This window comes from Colias croceus, chromosome 6 (assembly GCF_905220415.1).
Source record: "Colias croceus chromosome 6, ilColCroc2.1".
Taxonomy (NCBI): domain Eukaryota; kingdom Metazoa; phylum Arthropoda; class Insecta; order Lepidoptera; family Pieridae; genus Colias; species Colias croceus.
In genome coordinates, this window is record NC_059542.1 from 3,894,282 (window position 1) to 3,918,524 (window position 24,243).

General features: G+C 30.3%; 4 protein-coding genes across 4 annotated transcripts; all 4 read left to right on the forward strand.

Moving 5' to 3' along the window:
- The first annotated feature begins 1,928 nt into the window (after positions 1-1,928).
- Positions 1,929-6,682, forward strand: LOC123692370 (cuticle protein 8-like). The gene is made up of 5 exons (XM_045637106.1): positions 1,929-2,062; positions 2,390-2,509; positions 3,893-3,989; positions 4,347-4,459; positions 5,847-6,682. Exons 1-5 carry the CDS (start codon positions 2,057-2,059, stop codon positions 5,913-5,915), a joined length of 405 nt encoding a protein of 134 aa, XP_045493062.1. The 5' UTR covers positions 1,929-2,056; the 3' UTR covers positions 5,916-6,682.
- A 2,485-nt stretch (positions 6,683-9,167) lies between these two features.
- On the forward strand, positions 9,168-13,287 carry LOC123692368. The gene is made up of 4 exons (XM_045637104.1): positions 9,168-9,478; positions 10,657-10,768; positions 12,380-12,545; positions 13,059-13,287. Exons 1-4 carry the CDS (start codon positions 9,461-9,463, stop codon positions 13,252-13,254), a joined length of 492 nt encoding a protein of 163 aa, XP_045493060.1. The 5' UTR covers positions 9,168-9,460; the 3' UTR covers positions 13,255-13,287.
- Positions 13,288-13,747: 460 nt separating this feature from the next.
- Positions 13,748-14,958, forward strand: LOC123692367. The gene is made up of 3 exons (XM_045637103.1): positions 13,748-13,782; positions 13,935-14,091; positions 14,579-14,958. The coding sequence occupies exons 1-3, from the start codon at positions 13,764-13,766 to the stop codon at positions 14,916-14,918; spliced, it is 516 nt and encodes a 171-aa protein (XP_045493059.1). The 5' UTR covers positions 13,748-13,763; the 3' UTR covers positions 14,919-14,958.
- A 3,199-nt stretch (positions 14,959-18,157) lies between these two features.
- On the forward strand, positions 18,158-24,204 carry LOC123692369 (cuticle protein 19-like). The gene is made up of 4 exons (XM_045637105.1): positions 18,158-18,283; positions 18,796-18,963; positions 22,559-22,655; positions 23,534-24,204. The coding sequence occupies exons 1-4, from the start codon at positions 18,272-18,274 to the stop codon at positions 23,665-23,667; spliced, it is 411 nt and encodes a 136-aa protein (XP_045493061.1). The 5' UTR covers positions 18,158-18,271; the 3' UTR covers positions 23,668-24,204.
- The last annotated feature ends 39 nt before the right edge of the window (positions 24,205-24,243 follow it).

Sequence of the window (24,243 nt, forward strand, 5' to 3'; positions counted from 1 at the left end):
ATTTATTTTGCACCACCATGTTATTGACTCATTTATTTTCCTCGTCTTTTCTGGGTTGCCTGGTAGAGATCGCTGCCAGCGATAAGGCCGCCTACTGTACATTGTTATATTATATTTTTAAGTTTATAAAATGTATTCTATAAGGTGTACAATAAAGTATTTTTCATTCATTCATTTCATTCATTATTGAAGTTTACATATTTTAGGACGAAACATCTGTAGATTCGAAGCGCCTCTGACATCACACTCACTCGCGCTAGTATCGCTAGGGCGGATTACTTCGATTGCATGATTTCTTTATTCAAAACTGTTATTAAACGTAAAATAAAAGAAAATTGTAATAAAAATATTGCCTTTATTGCTCAGACAGTTAAAAATAATATATAATTTTACATATTCACATTTATTTATTCTTTATTTATGAGTGTTTAGTTTAGTTTTAATTTCAGTGTAAATAAATAAATAAATAAATAAAATCTTTATTTTGCTTTAAACATGGTATTCAATGGTGATACAATTATATTAATAAAGCACAAACATGTTTAGCCAATACAAGCATGCAAAATTAAATTACCATAAATGGTGTAAGTAATGGAAGAAGGCTTCGTCGAAGGTCGAAATGATTTAATTTGCGTAATAATAATATGAGTGAAACATCTTTAGGCGCGTTTAGAGTAAAATTTCAAGATTGCGTCATGGCAATACCGTAACGTCATGGAGTAAGGCGACGATTCTTCTACAACGATCTTTGCATCTTGGTAATAGTGTGTGTACAAATTCACGCTGGATGTTTAGAAAATCATGTAATCTTTTAAACAGAAAACGAGTTTAAAAAATTGCAGATAATGACGGGGCAATGTGCGCTGACATTCATAACATACAAGAAAATATAGAGAATAATACTAAACAAACCATACAGAGAAATCGCAAGAAAAAAAAATCGTATATAAAAAGTATTATATTTATAAAGTAAATCAAATTTGCAGAGCAATTTTCTGTACAAAAAGTAATGATATCCCACCAAAAACATAAATGTAAAAATTGGAGCCGAGTTCAATCGTTGACTTAATTTGCCAAAAAAAGAAATGAGATCTAAATGTGTGCCAAGTTCTGCAGACAGTCCAGAAATTTATTTACAAAGATGTATTAAGTTCTTAGGTTGACTGAAAACTCAATTGTTTTATTTTCCCTTAGAGAACAATGTTTTTTCCAAAATATAACTTCTTTAATTTGAATAATATAATTATTTTCACAAAGCAAACAACTAATGACCTATTGAACACCATAATTTGATGAGGCTAGTTTTACATACTGTTTATATTTTGTGAGGTTCTAAAAACTAGCCTCATCAAATTATGGGGTTCAATAGGTCATTAGTTGTTTGCTTTGTGAAAATAATTATATTATTCAAATTAAAAAAGTTATATTTTGGAAAAAACATTGTTCTCTAAGGGAAAATAAAACAATTGAGTTTTCAGTCAACCTAAGAACTTAATACATCTTTGTAAATAAATTTCTGGACTGTCTGCAGAACTTGGCACACATTTAGATCTCATTTCTTTTTTTGGCAAATTAAGTCAACGATTGAACTCGGCTCCAATTTTTACATTTATGTTTTTGGTGGGATTTAGGTTACATCATACGTCTTGAATGCACCGAATTGTTATTTCAACATTATTTTGCTGTTGCAGATAATTGTTTCATATGTACTATGATTTAATTTATTTAGAATTTCAATAGAAGTACGCCGAAAATAGTTATTTATAATATCCTTAGTTAGTTTTTGAGTTGGACCTTTTATCATGTTTATTATTTGTATTTTAGTTGGAATATTAATTAAAGTGGATTTTATTTCTTCAAACTAAATTAATTGTATTGGTTAAAATATACTATGATGATTAATTTTTGCGCTAGAAATATGTTCCATGTCTGTCAAGGAGCCAGGAACTTTACAACCTTCAGGTTATGGAGGGGCCCTTTAAATACTTAGGTATTGGAGGCTGTCTAGGCTAGAATAGAATTTAATATTACCGTGCGTGTGTGTTATTTTGGTGCCATGTTGGTGAGTAGAACTACATTATTATTTATTACGTATAACTGTGTGACATAAAAATATACGAATAACTTTTTGTAAGAAAGAAGCTTTTACGTGTTCTTTGTTAGTAATAAATTTTTGGTGATTGAAAAATTTATAATACTTACATTCCTACAATTTCTATACGTTATTTTCGGTTTTGATGTATTTTCATATTGGTCTGTGAGTTGGATTATAATATAATTTTGGTTTCTTTCCCAATCTCTGATGTGACGACAATTGATAAAATGTAGGTAATACGTATTCGCGTTTGGAAAGAATTTAATGTTCATATTTCTGTTTCAAATCTCCTAGCTTATAACGTTGTTAGCCTCTTTGGGAGCAGCAGTAGCAGTGCCCATTCAGTACAATGCTATTTACCATTCGCCAGCCGCCCTCCACGCACCAATACCTGTTCCCGTTGCTGTACCCAATGTAAGTTTTATTTTATACTAGCTATTTGCCATCGCTCAGATTTTCTTGAGTAAAAATAGTTTATGTTACTCAATGAGGCAGCTTTCTGGAGGTGAAAGAATTTGTCTGAAGAAGTGTTTTTGGTGAAGAAGAATAGGCCTTGTAGTTTTGTGTGGAAAAATCATAATCATAATAATCATTTATTCACCATAAATAAATACAAGATTCAATACATACAAAGAATTATCTTAATTCATTAAACATATAAACACAAGGATATTATAATAGTACCTGATTATTAAAAAGATAATATGACCTGCAGACCTACACTAAGACAGCTTGTATCGTAGGCCTGCAACCCTTCCTGATTACACAATAAGATAAGTGCTACTCACTATATAACAGGTATTAAAAATTATCTGATATTATCAATCAAAATTATTTATATACATAAAGGATTATATTAAGACTAAATTTACATTTTTATTTATTAATTTATAAACTAAATGAAATCTGCGCCTATATTAAAAAAAAATTACTAACTTACGTACATAAACACACATGATTCCTCTATTAAAATATAAGCTTTGGTTCTACTAGCGCGCATAGTTCAAAACTTTACAAATTATGAAACCTCGAGAACCACTATATTCATCCATTGATAAAAAAAAAATGAATTGGCGCTGTACAACAACGCGGCCGCGGCGGAGGACTTTGCTTTATAATATGTAGTGATAATATTTACTACATGAATTATTCAATGGAAAATTACTCAATGAATTTATTAACGTATGATAAAGCGAAATTACACTGAATGAAGTCTCTTTGGCCTCTGGTAAAACCTGTTACGAATACGGCGACCTTTTACGATTACATTATAATGTACGGAGAATGAGCTGGCTACTTTGTATTGAATTTCGTTTGCTTTCTATCGTAAAGAAGTTTCATTCAAAAATATTCTTGATAACCTATTTACTTGCTCCTGAAATGCATGTGAAATATAACGTAAAAGTGGAAATATAACTTTACAGCTTATTATTCGGTGACTCTACATTGGACTTTTTATTAATTCAACTGAATTGTTTAATTCAATTTAAATTATCTAAAACTTTAAATGTAGTAGGTATATAAGCTAGAATCTTCTTGTGCATACAAGATAAAAATACTGAATATAATTTTGAACAAAATTAGAAAATCCACTTTTTAATTTTCCATGTATGCAAGTGGTCATTTTGAAAGCGTGTAAGTATTCATGACCCAAATAACTCTTACATGCAACACTAACACTATAAATAAAAACATAAAATTTCATATCCCACTTTGCTCTATATCACAAAGAGCAATAAAAATAATATGAGGAGATATCAATTAAATTTAATAAACTTGCTTTAAATGTTTGTCTAGTCGTATCCAAGATATGCTTTCAATTATGGAGTTAAGGATCCTCACACTGGAGACATAAAATCTCAACAAGAGGAGAGAGATGGTGACGTCGTTAAAGGTTAGTGCTTTATCAGTATTTCCAGATGCTATATTTCTAGAACTTTATTGTGAGGGTTTAAATGTTTTAATCTTAAGAAGTGTACTGTTATTAATTAAAGCAGTTAAAAACTATGAAGTTTCAAAATTTTAACTAATTTTTTCGAGAAGACTAAAAAAGGTCGGAAGCTACCTATTTCTTTCATCAAGGTTCATAAATAAAAGTTTAACTGGATCGTGTCTTTCATGGAAAATATAAAATAAAACATTCAATTATTGAGGGATTCAATAAATAGGACGGTTTATTACTTGCATAAAATATTATCGTCTTGTCTGATTATAATAAGATCTAATCTAGTTATCTATGCAATGTTTACAGGAAGTTATTCACTAGTGGAGCCTGATGGTTCTACACGAACTGTGTCTTATACAGCTGATGACCACAACGGCTTCAACGCTGTCGTCCACAAAACTGGCCATGCCGTACATCCAGTAAGATTTGATTTTGACCAATTGATTATAAATATTTGAAATAATAGAATATGAAATATTGATCGACATAAAGCTGATATGCGGTCTATTCATATTTATTAGTTCTTCTGATACATATTTATTATTTGAGAATAATGAATACCTTTCTGTGAAGGTGGAACTAAGCGCGGAAATTTTATTTGTATATTATACCACAGATAACATAATAATACTATATATAGACTATACCTAATATACAATTTCATGTCATTTTCTATAAATTTATGTAAAATGTAATAAATAAAATACTTATACTACTAATAAAACAACTTTTACGGTATAATTATACAGTTTAATAAAACAAAGAATGTTCATATCGAAAATATAATTTCATTCATGACTTCCAAAATTGTAATCTTAAAGATACTTATCAATGGATTTATATTAATAAAATCTAGTAAAGGACAGTATTATGGACAAATAATATAATTTATAGGTTATAAATGCCTTCATTTTGCCCAAAAGTTATTTCAATTACGCCCACATTTATTATTCAGTAAGATTATTCAGGTTTTGAGATTTGTATCATAATTTATTAGCTACTAGCCTAGCTAGCTTTCCACCCGCGGCATCGCCCGCGCAGTCAAAGAAAAACTCGCATAGTTCCCGTTCCCGTGAGATTTCCGGGATAAAACCTATCCTATGTTTTATCCCGGAAATCTCACGGGACCCTTTCACGGGTATCAAAATATCTCTATACCAAATTTCATGCAAATTGGTTCAGTGATTGAGTAACAGACAGACAGACAGAGTTACTTTCGCATTTATAATATTAAGTATGGATTCCTAGGTTACATTTTCAATTGATTACTAAATTGACCGTTTGTATTTATTGACATCAAATAAGAATTTACATAAGTTAGTCGTAACTCGTAACAGAAATACAATAGATAATGCTCGACAAATAAATTGTAATTCGGTTATTGTAATTTGTGTAATAGTCACGGAAAAGATCTTCAGTCACAAAAACTGTGAATGTAGTCACAATTAAGTAATTTGAAGCTGTCTAGATAGACTGTCATACAGATAATGTTTTTTATTTAGCACCGGTTGGAAATATTTCACAAAGATTTCCAGGTGATTGCAGTCTTGCTTAAACAAAGGCGAGTAAGGAAATTAACCGACTCGTGATTTTCTAAATAGGATTTGGATTATTATTTAGTTATTCTCAACAATATCTATGTTTAAAAGGCATATTTATATTTTAAAGAGAGTGTAGAGTTTTCTTTTACGCTTATATTAAAACTTGGTGTATACTATAGACTTTCATGTTTTATGATTTTTATTCATTTAATTGATAATTAGCGCATAAATAAGTGTAGTTATTCAGAATTACTTTTATTTACAGGTACCTGTTCAAGTAGCTCCTATACATTATGCATCAGCCATCGGAGTTTCTCCTTACGGCCTTCATTAATTCCTTACATAATAGTAATATCTTCACAGTTCCATAATTATTTAGTTTATTTAAGTATCTACTATAAAGACTCGCTTACATTTGCTATTTTTCCATTCTAAAATGATCTCAATACTCGATCGAACCTTGTCCTGCATATCAGTTAAGATAAATGAAAAAAAAAACACGCTTTATTTAGATAAATTTATAAAATTATTGTATAGTCACCTACACCACCTTGGTCAAACTTGAATTAAGTCGATTACACGTAAACATACACGTGAAGCTAATAAAAGCGTGTTAATATATGGCATACAATGGCATGTTAACCCAGTGTAAATGGAACTTTATAGTGCTACTATAGATTTATTATAATGTCTTAATTGCATTACCAACATGAGCTGTACTACCAAAACATTTACTTTCTAGCATTGGAATCAGAATTGATGATAATAATTATAGATGACAAATAATTATTAGAAGATTTTTATTCTATATGCGTAAATCTACATTTTTTCTTAGCTTTACTAACTTTTTAATTTTCAAATGAATCTGGATTATTAATTTTATTACATTTCTTTTTATGTACTTATTAATTATAATACTCAATAATTTTACCTAATAATTAAGTAAAGGGATGTGATGAATTTAACAAAATGGTAGGTATATGATTTGGTTATTTTTTTCTATTTAAAAACTTGTGTAATTTAAATCACGAACTGTTCAATACATTAATTTAGTATTTAATTATTTATAATTCCTTGTATGATTAAATAATTAAATATTTATATTATGTTTTATTTGTTTTTACTCACAATATTACATGAACATAGGCCTACGTCAAAATAATATTCGCAGAATTTCGTTCACGTACTCAACACATGAAAGGAGATCATAATATGAAATGAAAAATTAGGGCACGCAGAAGAAAAACCCTTAACCCTTTCTCGGTCATCATATCGAAGACATTACAATTTTAGGTCATTTTACCACTCAATCATAAGGTAGCTTGATGATACCTGTCAACCTCCTTTTAGATAACAGTATGTGAAAATTATTTATATGGTGGTTATAAAAAAAGCAATAACCAGGTTTAAAGGCTTATTCCGTGTCAAGTAGGCAAAGTTCAACGACATTACGATGCTTATAAGGTGTACTGGGTTTATGGTCCATTAAAACTTCAATTTATTCGAAACATAAAAGTCTAGAAAACATGCAAAGTATGGGATCATCATCGACTTGATAATACTACTGGATCATATAATCACTCGCAAAAACAAATGTAACTTATACAATGGTCTATATTTCTAACTTTTCTAATCTCTCTCTATCTGAGAGATTTTTAACACATAGTTTTCTCCCTGAAAACTCTGTAAAAAGCGAATAAATAACTAAAGTCACAACGTTAGCTAATTAACTATTTATTTACAACAAGCTTGTAAACTTTTACATAACTAAGGTTAACGGAATACGTATTACTTGTACATTACATCATCAATATCCCATATTGCTACATCGCAAGCGTACAAACTCTGATTCATGATCGGCAAATTGAATTGTGTTATTGAAATTCAATATCTTTTAAAGAAATAATAAATCTAAAAGTATAATCGTGTCTCATGTCTTGTGGTTGTGTATTTACATGCAGATTTTACATATTTTTTGTAGAGGCAGTAAAACATTGTGTCGTTTACTTTGTACAACTTGTGGATTTCATGTTTAATTCAGTTTTATTTTAACTAAAACACATATGTACATTTTCACTGATTTACTTTTTTATACTCTATATGATTAAGTTAAGTTAATTAGTAGTTTTTCTCTAAGTTGAAATAATCTAAGCGTATATTAAATACATTAATACACGTATAATTTTTCAATATCTCATTATGTAACTATGTTAATATAATATTTTAATTCCAATAAGTATGTTTCTTAGAATTTATTTTTAATCGGTTAAAAATAGAAGTTGAACATGTATAGTTTTCGCAGGAATCGCAATAAATTGTTTGTTTTAACGAAGGCGTGGGCTGCGACTTAGTTGGTTGAACTTATTTACTATTCCACAAAGGATTTTTTAATTATATAAATCAATTAGGTGCATAATTAATTTTTCCAAAGCAGGATATTTTGTTTTTAAATATTATTTTGGCTTTAAGAAATTTCTTTTGATGGCTGTTGTTTTAGCATTTTATTATACAGGATGTGTAAATTATACCTATACTAAATTCACTAGCTACACAGAATATTAAATGGATCTCGATTTTTATATTCAATTACACAAATAAGAATGTCTTTGGAACTTTGCATCGAGGTAGAGCTAATATAACTTTTATTGGCTTTTTCAGGTCGGGTAATTATAAATAATTAACATGTAAACATGAACATGTAAATATATGAAAATATCTAAGAATAAACACATCTTTTTATCATTATGGTTATAAATTAATTATACATCTGTCATATCTTTATTACTGACTATATTATAACACTACTGTAAAACATGAAGCTTTAAGCATCAAGACATATACACTTAAAATAATAAATCATTCTGCATAGTACCAGACAACACACTGTATATTCCATGGATTTGATAGGATAGAAAATTACGTGGGCGCGATCTGTAGGAGTCTGCGGCAATGTCAAAGTCGCCGTATTAGTAGATTACATATAACGCCTTTCATACTAATGTTTATGAACAACATGGTACACAATATCCACAGATTGGTCCGACGCGCTTTTAGGGGCATGAGATATTATCTACGTGCTGACAGATTGTAGATATATCAGGTTGCTTTACATTTTGGTCTTTTATACGAGACATGTACATCATTTCGACATTTGAAGACTGTTAAATCGTGCTCATGCGCTTTTATAGTTGTATTTTTGAGTTGAATATCCTGTTTATATATGCCGTATAGTCTAATAGACAGCTAGGAAGTGTATAATATAAAGTGAAGAAGATAAAATGCTAGGAAAGAGTATTTTTAGTTTTCAATCCAATCCTTAATGAATACGTCAATCAAATTTTCGATATAATAATAACCAATTGGTTATTATATATTATGGTTTCATTATAAAGCATATTTATTAAGCGTTTACTGGATTATTATACCACAGTATACAATATACATACTAGCTTTCATAATCATAACGCACCAAATAACGACATTTAGCCTATTCCAAAACTCTTATAAATTCATGAATTTACATGATACATATATCATTAAAATTAATCGCTCCTTTAACGATAAAAACACAAACCAAATGGAAATAGTTCTTTAATTAACCATATATCATGTTAATCCATCACCACTATCCAATTAGGCGAATTTGATATATGAGCTACCGTTAACTGATTTGAGGCTGTTTCGTCGCCTCCCAAATGACCATTTCTTATCCTGCACCTAATGGCATGACATCAGCGTACGGATATGGTTGAAATTACCTTCACCCACTATCTTTGGAGGCTTTGGTATAACTAAAAGAACGCCCGTAACCGTGGACAGTCATGTCGAGGGTGACCGCGTTGAATACTTCCAGGAAGTGAGAGAAAGTGCTTATCAGTTATGGATGCTTGGTTTAAGGTAAGGAATAGATTTTTAAGATTATTATATTGTTTAAAAAGTTTACAAAAATTTTTACTTACTAAATATTAATTACTAAAAATAGCCTGGATTTGACGGTCAGGGTTGAGTGGTGAATGTAATAAAAAAAATAAAGGATTCGAGCTTAGTTTCAAGTGACGATATTGAAAAAATAAGAAGTGACGTGTTTGTGTAAGAACGAAATTATTTTAAAATTTATATAAGAGGATAACATAAACTTCGGTGCAAAGTAAACAATTATATACCAGCATTAAGCCAGCATTTATTTTATCTAATTATACATCATCTTGACTTAATTTTAATAGTCGAATTTTTCAATTGAAAGTTTGAACATAAAGTTCAAAATTAAAGTTCGAGAGAACGATCCTTTATTATTGTGGTATAAAAAGATATAATTCTTTCCTATATCAAAACAGTTATTATTGCGTAGCTATTCTGTAGCATTATTTGGTTTTGAAATTCAGAGGTCATTAACAATCATAATAATAGGTAATTTAGGTATGTAAAATTTATGTAAAGTGTATCGATACGTAAACTGTATCAACAGATAAATACGATCTTAAGATTATTATTGAAAAAAGGGCTACAACAAAAATGTGTAAGGCCTAATCGTTGTACCAGAATACATATACGGTGGTAATGATCATTAATACTGAACAAATCGTATGAGATCAGGCCGACTCAAACAAATGTGCACCATTATTCAAACCGACGTTAATATAGAAAAAGCTCTCGTAATTGATATTTATTGAATGGCCCAATTTGTTACTTTTATTATTATTATGGAGATAAAAATATTACTGGATACGTTTTTAGCTCCTGGAGTGTTAGTCTGAAAAGAAAAAAATAAATGCTAAAAGTTTAACTTATTCTAGTTCAGATTCTATAATTCAACCGTGATCCATTTTTTATCCAAATGGTTTTCTAAACCAGAATGATTGAATGAATTGAATAATTACTTATAACTAGATATATGAAAATTTGCTAAAATAAGTTCAGGAATTTTACTAAACTAATAAACAGGACAATCAATTAGAGAAAATATTATATGCGTTTAAAACTTAAAATCAACTGAATTAATTAATAATTGGTCCAAATGTTTAGATCTTCAACAAATTGAAAGCGAAATAGGTAGTATTTATTTAATTGATTTCCAGGTCATCACTTTCTGTCTATTATGGATAAATTCAGTCAGATCGTCTCCAGCGAGACACCCGCGTCTCAGCTTGGCTGCACAGGCTCCTAGTTATTTCTATAGAGGCAATGATGGTGAGTTTATTTTATTATTTGCTTTAAAAATATATTTTCAGGCAGTCATAAAAGCATAGCTATTAATTTATTAAAATCTAGTCAAACAGGTATCTGAGTGTTTCCCTCATTAAGAACCGTATTTTAATTTTAAACAGTACAATAGGTATGCGGAGCATAAAAACTCGAAATGCTTATAGATTTATCATAAAGTAGGTATTTTCTTTAATATTTGAGTCTGAATTTTTAATTCTCTAAAAATAATTAATATTCCTCAGAACCGTTGCTTTTAACCTCCTGAGACCCAGGATTTTTTTTTCTTTCTTTTTTAATAAAAATTAGCTGTATCTGTTCTAATGCAATTATAGATATTAAAAAAAATGGAAAAAAAAATCTTTCGTGGAAAACTTGGATTTTCTTTATGTCATTTATATATTACAGGGGGTCCCAGTTCCAAGTGTAATAAGTTTATGAAAATGAAGAAAAACTACTTGTTTTTTTAGTTATTATATATTTTTAAACTTGAAACCTAATATTTATTATTCTATCTATTGTTCTGTATCTATTTTTTGTAACTTGGTTCAAAGATAGGTATTTTTAAGGGTGAGAAATAACCAGTTCAAGTATTTTGCACCGGCGCGGCGGTGTATTTATATTGTCACGTCCACCCATAGGTCTTATTTCTAATCCATCCTCTTGGTCAGCCTCCTCTAATGCTTGGTCCACGTCATGTGCGTCCCCGAAATGGTCTGCCAACAACTGAAGATGACATATATAGTGACGATTCTGTACTGACGTGACTCATACTCATTGGACAAATGGAAGAAGACTCATTTTCTGGTGTTTGGGCGGCTTCATCGGTATCATTTGGGGGATTATCTTCATCTCAAACATTTATTTATTAAATTAGACTTCTTCTAAAAGCACTTTTGAATCGTCATAACAGTATTAACATTTACCACCGATTCGGAAAGCAGTATCTATGGAGAAGAACCGGCAAGAAACTCCATAGGTCCATCATATAGGTCAATATTTGACTCATCCAGGTGTTGGTAGATCTCAGTATCTTATAATCCTTGAAAATTATAATAAAATCTGTAACATAAACTAAATAATGTCATATAGGTAATACATGGGGCCCTTGTAACCAATACCAATTTGGCAAGAATTGAGACCAAATGTCTTACCAGTATGACATAAAAGAAAACATTCATATTTTTCACAAGTTTTAGATTTATCTTACAAAATAACTATTGCGGTTGCAGAAATAATATCTATTATAATTAGATATACAAAGATATACTGCAATATACTAATGGTTCCACTAAAAATGTAAGATTACTGACCACGTGTTTGCCGTCGCACAGCCACCGTCAACTTCGAAATGAGAATACTTCAAATCACTGTCACTTATAAAACCAAAAACCGTTTAGTATAGCGGATGACATACCACTACATCGATTTGAGGTATTATTCCCGCATATACGCAAAAGATGGCGTTGAAATATTTTTTTATTGTTTATGTAATATATATATGACCGCAGGCCCCAGGAGGTTAAAACATATTTGGAATCTATATCAATTATGAAGGCAATAAAAATGCAAATTTAATTAATCTCAATTTATTTCTAGGTACATATACATTTGGGTATGATGTTTTGGACCCAGAGTCTGGCAACACACAGTTCAGAAATGAGGAACGGTATTCCAATGGAACAGTGGTGGGAAGTTATGGGTATATCGATGCTTTGGGGAAGCCTCGACGATACGATTATATTGCCGATGAAAAGGGTTATAGGTAAATTGAGTTTTATGAATTTATTAGCAACAGTAATTTACTTACAGCCAAGCTGAGCGTAGGTAATAGCTTATGGGTAATATATGCTAATCACGATAGAGGCGACATTTTATACGCTCACAATGCATTTTGGAAATATGCAATACTAGCTTTCCGCCCGCGGCTTCGCCCGCGTTTTCAAGGAAAAACCCGCATTGTTCCCGTTCCCGTGGGATTTCCGGGATAAAACCTATCCTATGTGTTAATTCCAAGTTACCTTCTATATGTGTGCTTAATTTCATTGTTATCGGTTCAGTAGTATTTGCGTGAAAGAGTAACAAACACACACATACACATCCATCCTCACAAACTTTAGCATTTATAATATTAGTAGGATTGACATTGTGTTTTTGATTCTTGATAAAAACAACATATTATAGACAGTTAATTTACCTACAACCTATATTGATGTCTTTATTTACAATACCTATGTAATAGTGATATGAATAATTAATGACTTTTTTTAAATTTCAGAGTTGTAAGTGCAAAATCGCAACAGGAGTCCTACATTGCTCCACCTGTCAATGTAATAGAAGAGCCTTCAACCGAAGCAGCCGTAGCTTGGACCAGGCCTCCAAAACGAAAAGGCGTCAAAAAAGTAACTAAACCAGCCGTCGAACGAAGAATATTCAATTATTATCAACCTCCCAGTCACTATTTATTATACTAGTGTTTTAATATTTAATAAATTATTTATGTGAAATTGTGTTTTATTCTAAATACCCACTCTACCTCTGTAATCTGTCACTCATGTGCCCAAGATCGTGCTATTCATTTGGTGTTCATTTTACTAACTAAAGAAAAAACATGATTTACAGGTTATAAACTGAATATTGCTGAATTTTATTTTAAGAACCAACTTCATTTATTCCTAAGCTCAGATTATAGAATAAGAACAAAGTTGTGAAATTTCATCTCCTAAATTTATAAGATAGCAAAAATTCTTAGGCACTTATTGGCTATGACCACATGACCTAAGCGTATGACGTTATCTGATAAATATTTTGAATTTGAATATTAAAATAAGGTTAGGATGACCTCTTTCCTTAATATTTTCTTGCTGTCATCGTACTGTCATTATTTCTGTAATCAGCTAATCAGATAAATAAAACAGTGCAAATTTTATTTCAACACATAGCACTCATGTTCACGTTTAGTATTTTGATATTATTTTTATTCATGACTTATGAATTGAATTGTAAGTACCAGCAGTAGGAGTTTACATTTAGCTGAATTATTTTATTTTCCACCATTAATACGTACCTATACGTAACCTACTTTTTAATCTTTAAATTGCATACAAATATAAGCAAATATGCAACTTAGTTCAAAATAAATATATTTTTTTAGCTTATCCAATAGAGAAAAAGCAAATTTTAGATGTCAATTTGGAATCAAAAGACGAAATGCGGTATCCGAATGGTACTGTTATAGGGAAATACTCGTATAAGGATAAAGAGGGGAATCCTGTGCATGTGAAATATTATGCTGACGACTCTAGTTACGGGTATCTACTATCTCTATTAATTAGAAATGAAGTTTATTCTAAATAAAAAATGAAAGTTTTATGAACCATAATAATAGCAGAGAGTTGTAATAAGAGTTGGTTCTGACTTATATACCTAGTCTATAATATAAAAATGAATCGCAAAATGTGTTGGTAAGCGCATAACTCGAGAACAACTGAACCGATTTCGTTAATTCTTTTTTTATTACATTTCTTGAAGTACGAGGATGGTTCTTATGGAGAGAAAACGTAAAAATGTACCACAGGCGAAGCCGGGGCGGACCGCTAGTTATCAATATTTATTAGTTAAGTTAAATATTATCATTAGGTAAAGTAATTTTAGGTTACTCTCATGTAATTTTAGGTTCCTAAGAAATAGCTACTTATGATTCACGTTATGTATTATCAGATGTTTCAACTCAGAATGGCTACTACAAATCGATGCTAAAAATATTATTTATTAAATAAAGATTTGACATTGTTACAGAGTGGAACTCAAAAGCTTCAAGATTCTTGGTGCAAATATTCCAACAATACCGCAGGATCAACCAAATCTTGATTATTCCGTTAACACAGAATTCCCGTTCAACATTTCATCGGATCCAGTTCTGGAGAATAATTTCAAGATCGATAAAGATACCGATTTCAATGTTAAAAAAACAAAGCCAGATCGTAAGTTAGAATATGAAATATACAGAGAAAATGAACTTAAACCAGAAAAATATAACAATGGGAGGGTTCGTGTGTATTACGATAAAAATAACAAAAGGAAAATTCGTAATGTGTTTGACCCCTATGGAACATTTCGATTTTGTGAACAGTTTTAATGCTTCAATTTTGATAATTTAAGGTTTGGTGTTAACTAGGTTTCCTTCTTAGAGTTTATTTTCGAATAAATATTTTAATGAGCATTATTTTTCATTTTGATATGATTTTGCATACAAAAATTATGGAATTTTTCATACATCAATGCATCTGAATTTGTATTAAGTAGGTATTATTGCTTAGAATAATTTATAGCCTGTTTTGTAAGCCTTAACAAATACCATAAATGCGTTGGCCTGATTTATTTATTATAGGTAGCAAATTTTCCGCTTCTGTTGAATTCCAACTAAGCATTTATAAGAATCTCTATCACTGGATTCGGTCTCCTTTGAGATTAGCTTTTCGCCGTGACTAAAATTCGGTCACAAGAACAATATTAATATGCATTTCCAGTATGAAATTATAAAACATTTGGGTCTCAATGTTCCTCTTATATAAGCGGAAGCAATCTTTTTAAATATAGAGTAAAAAACTATAGATGCCTAGTTGTAGGAACGTTTTAAGAAATTACGCACGCAGTATCTTAAAACTACAGTGTGCTTGAGTATTTTTTGTAACATTATGAGCATAAAATTTCATGTTCATTCTTATTTAACCGATACATAAATCTCTACATTTTCGTTGGAAACCAACATTCTATACAATAAAGTTGAAACTATCGATTTAGGATAGATAAATCTAAATAAGAAAACCCATTAAAGTAAATCGCGGTAGCTATTCCATACAATGTTTGCGACTGATTTTCATTCACAATGGATAGATGCATTACACAATAGTAGACTACATTTGATCAATATTCAGGTATCTCAATATTGATATTGTACAGTTTCACCTACGATATACTCCATAGAGTTAAGTGCCCGCGTGTGTCTTGACTAGCAATTTAGTGAACACTTATATTAGGTAACTTTGGATTATAATTCTCAATAGCAATCGGTCTACTTAGATGTAATACTTGTTCTCCTCATTATAGATATTACTATCGTTTTAGTTTTTAAAAATTGTCTGATTTTGTTCAAAGCGTTTTAGTTTACGCACCTAAAATAGATGATTTGTTTGCTTTCTGGTTTTAATTGATTGCTATCAAAAAAGAAGTAAAAGTAATTTTGTGAGTGAAAAAAGTCAATCTAGCATATTATATTATAGACACAATGTAGTTATGTAGATATAGTTGGCACAGCAAATAACAATAGGTAACAATTTCAAATAAGGTGGCAATTGGATATTGTGTAATAGCGTTATAAAAGTCATAACGTAATATATATTACTGTAATTACAATTAGAGCTAATTGTGTGTATTACTAGTTTTTATGTTTATTCTACATAATAATATAGGTCTTAGGTACCAACATTGAAAGACATTGTTGTACGAAAAATAATGACGATAAAAATATTTATACATTGAATCTATTTATACATCTGTTTATGTAGGTATTGTTTGTTTTAATTAATTTATTAAATCAAGGCAAATAATGCATTTCAAGTGATACAACAACTTCTAATAATATTTACTCGCATGTATAAAGTTGTAAACTAGGTACATCATTTATTTGATTTAGTATTTGACAAGTACTAAAAAGTAAAAACGTAATCAGAAATTAACCTACAAATAACACGCATAAAGAGCCAAATTACTTCATATTCAATAAGTTTGACATCACGTAGTGCAAGTAATGGTGATTTCTTGGTGTTATGGTCACAAGTCCTATTACAATATGTCACTAATACGCGAGAAGGCTTTACGTAAGCTTGTGACAAGCACGCTTTCCTCGGTTAGCCTAAATCTTCAACAATGCCTACTTATATTAGGGCGATTTGAAAAATTAACAAACTTTATTTAGAACCAGCTTTTCGCCGTCGGCTTACCTTGTATAAAGGTATATTCCCAAGGAAATGTAGACTATGTCACTCACAATCCTTACTATCTCCAGACGCTAAAACCGTACGTATTACAAATTCGCTCCGTTGCGAAGTGAAGGAAAAGCAAACAAACAAACACACTTTATAATATTATGAGTATTCGTAGGAAGATAAATATTTCAAGCCTATTTTGTAGCTAGCTCAAAATATTAGAATTAAATATCTCCGTATAATCATTTATTCTCAATAGCTTGAATAATTAATTAACTGGAACACATATTAAGCGAAGTGTTTTCCTCTTATTATAGATTTTTCATTCACACCTGTTATAACTTATTTGGAATTCCGCAAAATGATATAATTGATGGTTCGGATTCCGTCTCCCACGCGTTACCTACTGTGCTTCAGGAAGGAAGCGCATGGATTGTAAAAACATGCATTCATTAGCTACTATTTAATTAACTGTAAATTTATAATGATGTCTCTTTTTCTCTGTTTAATGTGGAAAGAGAAAGAGTATGTCACACGCTTCAATAATAGAGATAATATACGTTTTGTTTCTTAGTTTTATGTTGAAAGGTAGAAATAAAATATTGTTGCTTGTAAAGATCATCGTGTTTTTAGTAATTTGTAGCGATGGATATTATTGTGATTAATGATTAATTTTTGTTCTGATTAGTTAAGTTAATGGACCGAGCAATACGAGGTCTTGTACTGATGTATCTATGTTTGTTTATGGATCATTGATTCACACTTTATTCCTATAATTGAGATGTTATTTACTTTATTACTGCAGTTAAATTGCAATAAGAATAGGATCAGTAAAATTGATGAGATTTTTTTAGTAATAATTTAATCAAATAATTAGAAATGATTTTCAATTTTTATTTTATTTTCTTGTTTAAATGTTTCGGAAAAATCGTCTCCCGATCAGTAACAGTAGGCTTTATGGGAAAATAATTATATAATTAATTTACAATAATTTAATGTTGTAAACATTACCTAAGTACCTAGGTACTTTCTTAATTCGCAAACGGATATTTGAATATAAATAGAATTAAAAGAAAGCTTTTCACTTATTTCCTTTCCTATTTCCCTATCAACTTTACATCAGGGTTAAGCCAATTTTATGAGATCCATGCTATTTTTATCCAAAATTACGGACATGAGGCAATTAGAATGCAGAGTTATTGTACAATGTAAATTTTTATAATTAACCCAATAAAATCTTTTTATTGGGTTAGAAGATGTTTATAAAAAATATTTATAAACTTTTAGGTTAATTTCTGCTTCCTATAACACAACTAGAATAGCCACATTTTATAATTTTGTCAACTATACCTTATATTGTCCACAGCAGTGGATTGCCACCTCTATTGCCTACCACATAATATAAGCGCATGAGTCGAATTTTTCACTGCATACAGTACTTAGCCTTTCATAGCAACTCTTGGTTTATATTGTATTTGAAGTGTGTGTTATATTATATATAAATATGGCTTTTAAGGTAAGGTGTTTGATTTTGCAAAAGTGGAAAAATATCGATAGTAGAGGATAAGGATAGGAATTGGGATTGTGGAAAAAATTAGTTATAGTTTAATTATTATTCCTGGGAAAGAAGATTTCGGAAATTATGTGGAAACTTCGATGACTCTATCTTCAATTTATAATAAAAATTCAAGGTGTTGGATGTTCGGTTGTTAGTATGAATAGATTTGTCCCGATGATTCTTTTGTTACTGTAGTGGAAATAGTTAAATTCATGTATAAAACCTCTTATCTAGTCATACAAGAATATTATGTTCCATTTTCAACAAAATAACCTGTTCTCAATAAATTATCAATAAATTGCTTAGAGATTCGATTTTTTTATAATTTATACCTAATAACTTGCTTATTAACCGAGTACTTTGAAGTAAATTTATTATAAAATATCTACGTATTTTTCATATTTTTTTAATACATTCATTTTAATTTCCATAATAATATTTTCTCACGTTTCATAATAATATTATCACAGTATGTAGCAGCTGTTCTCCTGCTAGCAGTTTGCGTACAAAGCCGCATAGTATACAAGAAGTCAGATCTGCAGCCTGAAGGGAGTTTCTCTCATTCCCTGCACAGCCCTGTGATTGGACACCATTTGGCACACCACTATATACCTGAAGATGAACACGTCGATTATTACGTGAGTTGTTATTTTAAACGTCATTGTTTATTCCAGTCATGGAATAAGTATAGTCCACCTAGACGACCTGACCAATATTCTAAGCACAGACTTGTTCTAAATGTTCTCCAATATTGAGCTCATAAATGCAAATGTAACTATTAATTAAAAGAAACAAAATATATTGTAATAGACAAATGTTAAAATTATATATCTTTAGAAAACTAAGAAAGAGTAAAATGCGGTTTTTTCACTTGAATTTAAGAAATATTTTATTTTTTACAACCTCGAATTACCTACTTATAATAAATTATAGTATTTTCTAGATTAATTAATAAACGGGATAGGATAGAAAATAAATTTCCACTAGGACAAACTAAGTGGAACCTACCAAGTAAAATATTTTTTACTGAACGCTAATTTGTGCACATTTTAATAATGTATAATTTATGAGTAATCACGAAAACTTACAATTGAATGGGCTTCAATTGTTTGAACATTGTTTGAACAGGCGATTAAAAGAGAGAAAAAAGAGAAAGAAACTCAATAAAAATTGATGTGACATCACAAGATATTCGTCTGCCTATCGATGATAGCCTTTGTTATTTGGTAGGCAATGACCTTGACAGTTCACATTGAAAATTCTTCATGGGAACAAATACGAAGTGAAATTATTAGACTGCTTTTTAGGGTTCCGTAGCCAAAATGGCAAAAACGGAACCCTTATAGTTTCGTCATGTCCGTCTGTCCGTCTGTCCGTCTGTCCGTCTGTCACAGCCGATTTACTCGGAAACTATAAGTACTACAGTGATGAAATTTGATGGGAATATGTGTTGTATGAACCGCTACAAAAATATGACACTAAATAGTAAAAAAAAGAATTGGGGGTGGGGCCCCCCATACATGTAACTGAGGGATGAAATTTTTTTTTTCGATGTACATACCCGTGTGGGGTATCAATGGAAAGGTCTTTTAAAATGATATAAAGTTTTCTAAAAAACATTTTTCTTAAAGTGAACGGTTTTTGAGATATCAGCTCTCAAAGTCGTAAAAAGTATGTCCCCCCCCTCTATTTTTATAACTACGGGGTATAAAATTCTAAAAAAAATAGAGGTGATGCATGCTAATTAACTCTTTCAACGATTTTTGGTTTGATCAAAGTATCTCTTATAGTTTTTGAGATAGGTTGATTTAACTGTAAATAATAAGTTTATTATATTTGCTGCTACGGAACCCTTTGTGCGCGAGCCCGACTCGCACTTGGCCGGTTTATTTAACTTAGACTTAGTATTTTTTGTAATTGATCTCGAGAAATAATTTAACAGAAGTTGAGTTAACATCTTAAATTAATGAACATGCGTAAATAAATGCGTAGGAAATGAAATCCGAGGTAAATTAAGTTTAGTTTATAAAGACGTTGTTTACATTGATTTAAAAAAAATCATACCACTAGAAAACTCTCCAATTTTCCGAATAAGTTACCTATCAATTTTTTTATCGTGGTCAACCCGGTCGAAGCCTGGGCAAACGGCTAGTATCTTATATTAATTTAATAACAATTATCAGTATTATAACATGATTAGACATAAACTGGTAAAACGAACATGAATCGGCATTACTAGAATCCTAATACGATTACATCATATTATGCGTGAACTATTTGGTGGAAAAGAAAGCATGCTGACATAATATGTGTAATTGTGCGTAATTTAAATATTATGTGACAGTTTTGTACATTCTACCTGCTTGTATGCGTAAAGTCTATATTAGAGAATTGAATTTGAAAGAATGTTTTTCTTTCTATTAATCTACTATATAAAAATAAGTCGGGTTTTCCTTTCTGACGCTATAACTCCAGAATGCACGAACCGATTTCCACGGTTTTGCATTCGTTGGAAAGGTCTCGGGCTCCGTGAGGTTTATAGCAAAAAAAAAAGAAAAGGTGTCTCTGGTGGCGAAACGGGGTTCGCCCGGTTTGCTAGTAACTAATGAGTATTAAAGCACATTTTGATATTTTCTATAGGAACTATAAATAATAAAACAGATAATATTGATTAGAAAGTTTATCATAATCACTAATATACCAGTATTTAAGCACATATGAATATGCTATCTTACTATATTTATTTATGAATGAAATTGATTTCGTTGTAAGTTCATAAACTCAAAAAATCAATGAATGGGCTATGACATAATCGATGCATGAATTTACGATTATGGATATATTTTTATGTTTTAATTGCAAAGCTACTTTAAAAATTCTGAAAAAGTTATTATAATGATTAATAATAAATATGTACTATTCACTTAATTAGGTTTGACTTTGATTTAATTATATCGTATTCGTTTTAATAATTTAAATTTAGAATGATCTAGTAACAATATAATCATAAAATGTAATTGCTATTCAATTAGTGTAAACGTAAACAATGTTTTAATATAATATTATTACTATTCTACACAAACTTAAACTCGATGTATATCGTGTAATGCCTAATATAGAGTTAATTTTTGGCGATATTTTGCATGTAAATTGGGCTTCGTAATTAATGAAGTCTATGTTAATTAATTTGGTAATATAATACAATGATTTACAAGTATAATTTTAGTCTACATTCAGACATACTTGCATCTCATCTTCATTGAATGTTGACTGAATTAGATACAAGTAAACAGTAGGTAATATCATAAATTGACCTTTTACATATTAACAGTATAACAGTATTTAAAAGAAGAAAGAAAATTGCGAATAATATCATAAATGTCGACTTTAATAAAAAATCGTGAATGGTTTTGAACTTCTATTTCCCCACACAAAACGTTGTACCTACATTTTATGTATAAGTGTATCAAGGGAAAAAATCTATTTATACTAGTAAATTTTTATTTATTATGCATATATTGTCCCTTTTGTAAAACAACAAACTGTTTAGTTGCGTTGTCATTCATGCTAAAAAGTAATAATTTATTAGTGTGAAATAGTGGTTACTCATTACACAGTTGACAGATATATACGTACATACTCATTATTAATTACATTAATTAGTGCGAAAATTTGGAAACAATGACCATATTATATTTACCTTATTTCTAAATTGCATGATAAATTATGAGATTATAATTGTAGTAGTATTTCATAGTAAAGTACTTATAATAATTAACGAGCTACATTGTTTTGAATTTAACCTGATTAGTTTGTTGTTATTAAATATCCGTAACATATGTTCACATTTCGTAGGTGCGTTTAAAAATAGATTAAAAGTTATTATTAACTCAGAGACACTCTACCTTTGCATACTGTGTTTTATTTTTGCTCTAGGACGTTTTTTTAAAACCAAACACTAAATTCTATGGTTAAGAAAGATGTATCTATTTTTTCAATGTGTCTTGCTTTTTTTATTTTTTTATTTAAATGTGCATTTTTCATACTTCATCATCATCATCATCATCATCAGCCCATATACGTTCCCACTGCTGGGACACGGGCCTCCTATGAGGAGGTTTTTCATACTTACTGCACGGGAATAAAAGAAAATCAAATACGAAATGATATCACTATACCTTTATTGGTTGTTTGTATTTTAAATTATTATTTAAATATAAAACATTTTTTCAGGCATATCCAAAATATGTGTTCAAATATGGCGTCAATGATTTTCACACTGGGGACATAAAGACTCATCATGAGAGCAGGGACGGTGATGTCGTTACAGGTAAATATTTTTTTTTTCTAATTCTTTTATATTTGTTCATTATTATATTTAAGAACACGTGCACATTGATTTGTGTAAAAAATTGTCATAGTAGAGCTTCTTTAAAATTGTTGTCAAATAATGACCTGTTATTAGGTATTTTTTTCTATTCTTTATTACGATCGAATTCAAAAACTACGGGATCGTTATCGGAATTCTCTTGTATCGTTATTTTTTTTAAGTAATATTGGAAACATTTTTTATCCGCTATCCCGCAAAGCCAATCGGCTAGTGTGACATAAGTAGGTAAATAATATTTTATCATTATCGAAAAAATCTGCACTGTGTAACAATTCCACGGGACGAATGGACTGTGTCACAGTATACGATAAACATTGTTATAGCAACAGATTGCAAAGTTATTATAAAATAAGCTGTAATTTAGCAAGTTTCTTCCTCATCATTATGTAATGTTCTATGCTTCGTTGTGTATCCGAATTAGTTCCGGAAAAATGAGCGATGTTGAAGCCGTTCAAAACGTTGAAAATGTTTATCTATTCAATATTAATACTTAAACTTATAGTTTTAATGCAGACATGTCACTGGTTATAAATAGTTTTCTTTCAAGTATTAATTATTATCAACAAGATTTTCATTCGATATTTGCTATATAGGGTGAAGCACCGTGTTCCCTAGTAGGGGGAAAGATGCATTATGCATATGTCTGTTTCGCTAGTCAAAACAAGAAGGTGATCCTGGCCACAGTCGTAGCTGAGCCTTTTTATACGTATACTACCAGGACCCTCGGTTCTACGCTTACGAGTTAACCACCAAACGTACCAAAGAGGTAGAGGGATATTGGTGAACTAAAAATAGCTTATGTAATTATTTTCCACCAGGCCAATACAGCGTAGTGGAACCAGACGGCTCCATCCGCACCGTGGACTACACAGCCGACAAACACAACGGTTTCAACGCTGTCGTCCACAGAACTGCGCCTATCTCACCCCATGAAGCTCATTTTTCACACTAAATCTTCCTGAGGCCCTCTTCACAATGGGCAGCGTTGGGCGAGTAGAGGCAATCACGATAGTGTAGACTGTAGAGAGCTGAGAGACTAAAATATGTCTGTAATCGGCCGTCAATTGTAGATGTTTATTCATAATCGACGTAACGGCGGCAAATATCGACGATCATTAATTGTTGAGCCAACGCTGTCCATTGTGAAGGGGACCCATTGCATGGTTTCAACTTCTACTGAGATCAACAATCTCTTGAGCAAACAATTCTAAATTTAAATTTGGAACAGATATAATTTGTTTTATAAGACAAGAAATGGCAATCAAGAAGTATTTATTCGAAATTTGAAAAATTTTGAACAGAATTTAGATCTCAACCCGTTTTTCTGTTATTTTTGTTAAAAATTATTAATTGTATTCATGATGCGTGTTTGTATCTTTTGTACCATAGAGTACCTGAGTAGGTTGTAAAATGTGTTAATTGTAATGTTAAATAAAATTATATAGTTAATAATTGTTAATTATAAATATTTGTTGTGTGCTTGAATTTAGGTAGAAATTATTTAATAAAGTTATTTCGTTATAATATT

Excerpts from the sequence above, each read along its gene's own strand:
- LOC123692370 (XM_045637106.1), top strand. Across the intron at positions 2,510-3,892 it reads TTCCCGTTGCTGTACCCAAT|TCGTATCCAAGATATGCTTT; the intron begins GTAAGTTTTATT and ends ATGTTTGTCTAG. Across the intron at positions 3,990-4,346 it reads AGATGGTGACGTCGTTAAAG|GAAGTTATTCACTAGTGGAG; the intron begins GTTAGTGCTTTA and ends CAATGTTTACAG.
- LOC123692368 (XM_045637104.1), top strand. Across the intron at positions 10,769-12,379 it reads TTTCTATAGAGGCAATGATG|GTACATATACATTTGGGTAT; the intron begins GTGAGTTTATTT and ends ATTTATTTCTAG. Across the intron at positions 12,546-13,058 it reads GCCGATGAAAAGGGTTATAG|AGTTGTAAGTGCAAAATCGC; the intron begins GTAAATTGAGTT and ends TTTAAATTTCAG.
- LOC123692369 (XM_045637105.1), top strand. Across the intron at positions 18,964-22,558 it reads ATGAACACGTCGATTATTAC|GCATATCCAAAATATGTGTT; the intron begins GTGAGTTGTTAT and ends ACATTTTTTCAG. Across the intron at positions 22,656-23,533 it reads GGACGGTGATGTCGTTACAG|GCCAATACAGCGTAGTGGAA; the intron begins GTAAATATTTTT and ends ATTTTCCACCAG.
- LOC123692367 (XM_045637103.1), top strand. Across the intron at positions 14,092-14,578 it reads GCTGACGACTCTAGTTACGG|AGTGGAACTCAAAAGCTTCA; the intron begins GTATCTACTATC and ends ACATTGTTACAG.